This window comes from Capsicum annuum, unplaced genomic scaffold, assembly GCF_002878395.1.
Source record: "Capsicum annuum cultivar UCD-10X-F1 unplaced genomic scaffold, UCD10Xv1.1 ctg57658, whole genome shotgun sequence".
NCBI classification, from domain to species: domain Eukaryota; kingdom Viridiplantae; phylum Streptophyta; class Magnoliopsida; order Solanales; family Solanaceae; genus Capsicum; species Capsicum annuum.
This window is the reverse complement of record NW_025866185.1, coordinates 1314-3937: the sequence shown is the minus strand read 5'-3', so window position 1 is coordinate 3937 and position 2624 is coordinate 1314. Positions and strand designations below refer to the sequence as shown.

General features: G+C 31.5%; 1 protein-coding gene across 1 annotated transcript; it reads left to right on the top strand.

The window, feature by feature from the left end:
* Positions 1-228: 228 nt before the first annotated feature.
* Positions 229-1442, top strand: LOC107867095 (transcription factor FER-LIKE IRON DEFICIENCY-INDUCED TRANSCRIPTION FACTOR). Its single transcript, XM_047404357.1, has 3 exons — positions 229-806; positions 891-1064; positions 1204-1442. The coding sequence occupies exons 1-3, from the start codon at positions 720-722 to the stop codon at positions 1306-1308; spliced, it is 366 nt and encodes a 121-aa protein (XP_047260313.1). The 5' UTR covers positions 229-719; the 3' UTR covers positions 1309-1442.
* Positions 1443-2624: the final 1182 nt, after the last annotated feature.

Below are 2624 nucleotides of genomic sequence, written 5' to 3'. Positions count from 1 at the left end.
AAGACAAGTTAAAATTTAGTGGGTGTACACTTTATTTTGTGAATGTACTTTTTATATATGCTTACTTCTTTATATCCGCCACTGCATTCCACTATTTCAATTTTTGTGATGATGTTTGACTGAAAATGAAGTTGAAGAATAAACAGATGATTCGTTAACTTGTTGTACGAAATAAACCATATATATTAGTGTGACTGCTAACTATAGACCATTACATTAAATGTGACATGAAGAAATTGAATTTGATTATAACTAAAATATAGAAATGTGATAGGACTGACTAAAAAGCAAGTATGTCACATAAATTAAGGTGAGATAGTCTAGTTTAATTTGAACTCTATAGAGTTAAATAACTTACTGACTATATGAAAAATTTATAATGTAAGTGACTCTTGCTCAAATGGTTGAGCACCTCCACCGACCAACTAATAGGTTGAGGGCTCGAGTCAGACTACACGGAAAGTTATATAGATCATACTGGAGGGTGGTGTGAAAAAAAAAAGAACTTTACATTATTAGTGCTTTATTTGTTTTTTCCATTATTTGACGTCTGACTCTCGATTCTTGGGTTGAGGCTAGTTTTGATTGAAGTATGTTTTTAACCGCAGTTGGATAAAGCCTCCATAATTGGAGATGCAATACTATACGTACAAGGGCTGCAAACGAAAGCCGAGATATTAAAAGTAGAAATAGCAGATTTTGAGTCATCACACAATAGAATGAACAATAATCAAGGTGGAATATTCCAGAGTGCCATGAAAACGAATTTCACGGGCTATTTTCCAACAATCAAAAGGATAACAAAGGTTTTACTTACTGCATCCTAACTCTTTTAAAACAAAAGAAAATGACAAAAGAAAATTGCTAATTAACATGACAAACTATTGCAGATGGTGGTCATTAAAGTAGAAGAAAAAGGATTTTACGTGAGATTAGTTTGCTACAAAGGGAGACAAGTTGCAGCTTCTCTTTTCAAAGCTCTTGAGTCTCTCACTGGATTCAATGTTCAAAGTTCCAACTTGGCTACATCTAGCAATGATTATGTTTTGACATTCACTCTTAATGTAAGCTTTAATATAGTTAATCCCCTCACCCACAAACTTATTATTAGTTGATTATCAATTCATTTTTCCGTATCTCGCTTATTTGGAAATATATGTATTGTAATTTTTCTTTTTTTTGTGTGTGTGAATGGATAAACAGGCGAGAGAATGTGAGATGGACAGAAACTTTAGCAATTTGAAGCTATGGATAGCAATTGCTTTCTGGAATCATGGGTTTGATTTCGAGACATCTCCATTGGTCTAGTGTCAAGTTAATGTAACTTTTCAAACTTTCAAGGACATCAAAGAATGAGAAATGTCATTAAGTATCTATTGTCGTCTGTAAGTTTTAATTAATTAAAATCACGTGTCCTACAAGGGCGCGTTCTCGTTCGCATACATGTGACGAACCCCATCTTTTCTTATCTTTAATTATCTCTATATTATCGCTACAGCAGTGTACTTGTCCGCGCTTCATGCGTATTTTGAAGAGTTTTTTTACAAATATAAAATTTTTAGATTTATTGAAAAAAATAAAAAATACAAAAAGAAATTGATGATAAAGCAAAATAAAAGGTATCGACATTAATTTCTACATTTAATTTAAAATAAGATTTTCTACCAAAGTAATAAAAATTTAAAATCAAATAAAAAATAAAAATAATTAACACAACATTTAAAAGTTTTCTTTCTTTAAGCCAGACTAAAACATTATTATAATACCATCAAAATTATAACAGTATTACTTCTTTAAATATGAAATGATAGGATGATCCTGGACAGTGGAAAGGATTCTCCAAGTTCTTGTCCGTATCCACTCCCATAAGTTGATCACTGAAATAAAGACAAAATGAGCAAGCTACTATTAACGGGCAAAGCAAGCCCTTTATTCTGAATTAAAGTATTCAAAATTAATCAAATCTCCTCAAGTTGGATTCGAAATTATGACCAATCGATTAAAAATCGTCCGTTCTATCACTCAACTTTTGAGAAACAACAGGAAATTCTATCTCATAGAGTTCAATTCCCATTCTAAATCCTTGACCAATGTGAGCTTGGAGTTTTCTTCGTAACTCCCAGATGTTCTTCGTAGTGATTTCTTTACATGCCTCATTTCAGTTTCAAAAGTCTTCTTCTTCAGCTCAAAACCTACTATTAACGGGCAAAGCGAGCCCTTTATTCTAAATTAAAGAATTCAAAATTAATCAAATCTCCTCAAGTAGGATTCAAAATTATGATTAATCGATTAACAATCATCCGTTCTATCACTCAAATTTTGAGAAACAACAGAAGATTCTATCTCATAGAGTTCAATTCCCGATCTAAATCCATGACCAATGTGAGCTCAAAGTTTTCTTCGTAACTCCTAGAACTTTTTTGTAGTGATTTCCTTACATGCCTCATGATTTCAGTTTCAAGAGTCTTCTTCTTCAACTCAAACTGAAACATGAGTATAATATCACAAAAAATATAACGATATTATTATTTCAAATATGGAATGAAAAGTGTCACACCCCTTTTTTGACAAAAAAAAAGATATGTATTTTAAGTTCGAAAGAGTTTTTATTTATTAAGTGACTA

What these genes read in the sequence shown, in the direction of transcription:
- LOC107867095 (XM_047404357.1), top strand. Translation starts at nt 720, where the DNA reads ATGAACAATAATCAAGGTGGAATATTCCAGAGTGCCATGAAAACGAAT. An exon ending in CAATCAAAAGGATAACAAAG is followed by an intron (nt 807 to 890) that starts GTTTTACTTACT and finishes AAACTATTGCAG; the next exon opens with ATGGTGGTCATTAAAGTAGA. An exon ending in TTTTGACATTCACTCTTAAT is followed by an intron (nt 1,065 to 1,203) that starts GTAAGCTTTAAT and finishes ATGGATAAACAG; the next exon opens with GCGAGAGAATGTGAGATGGA.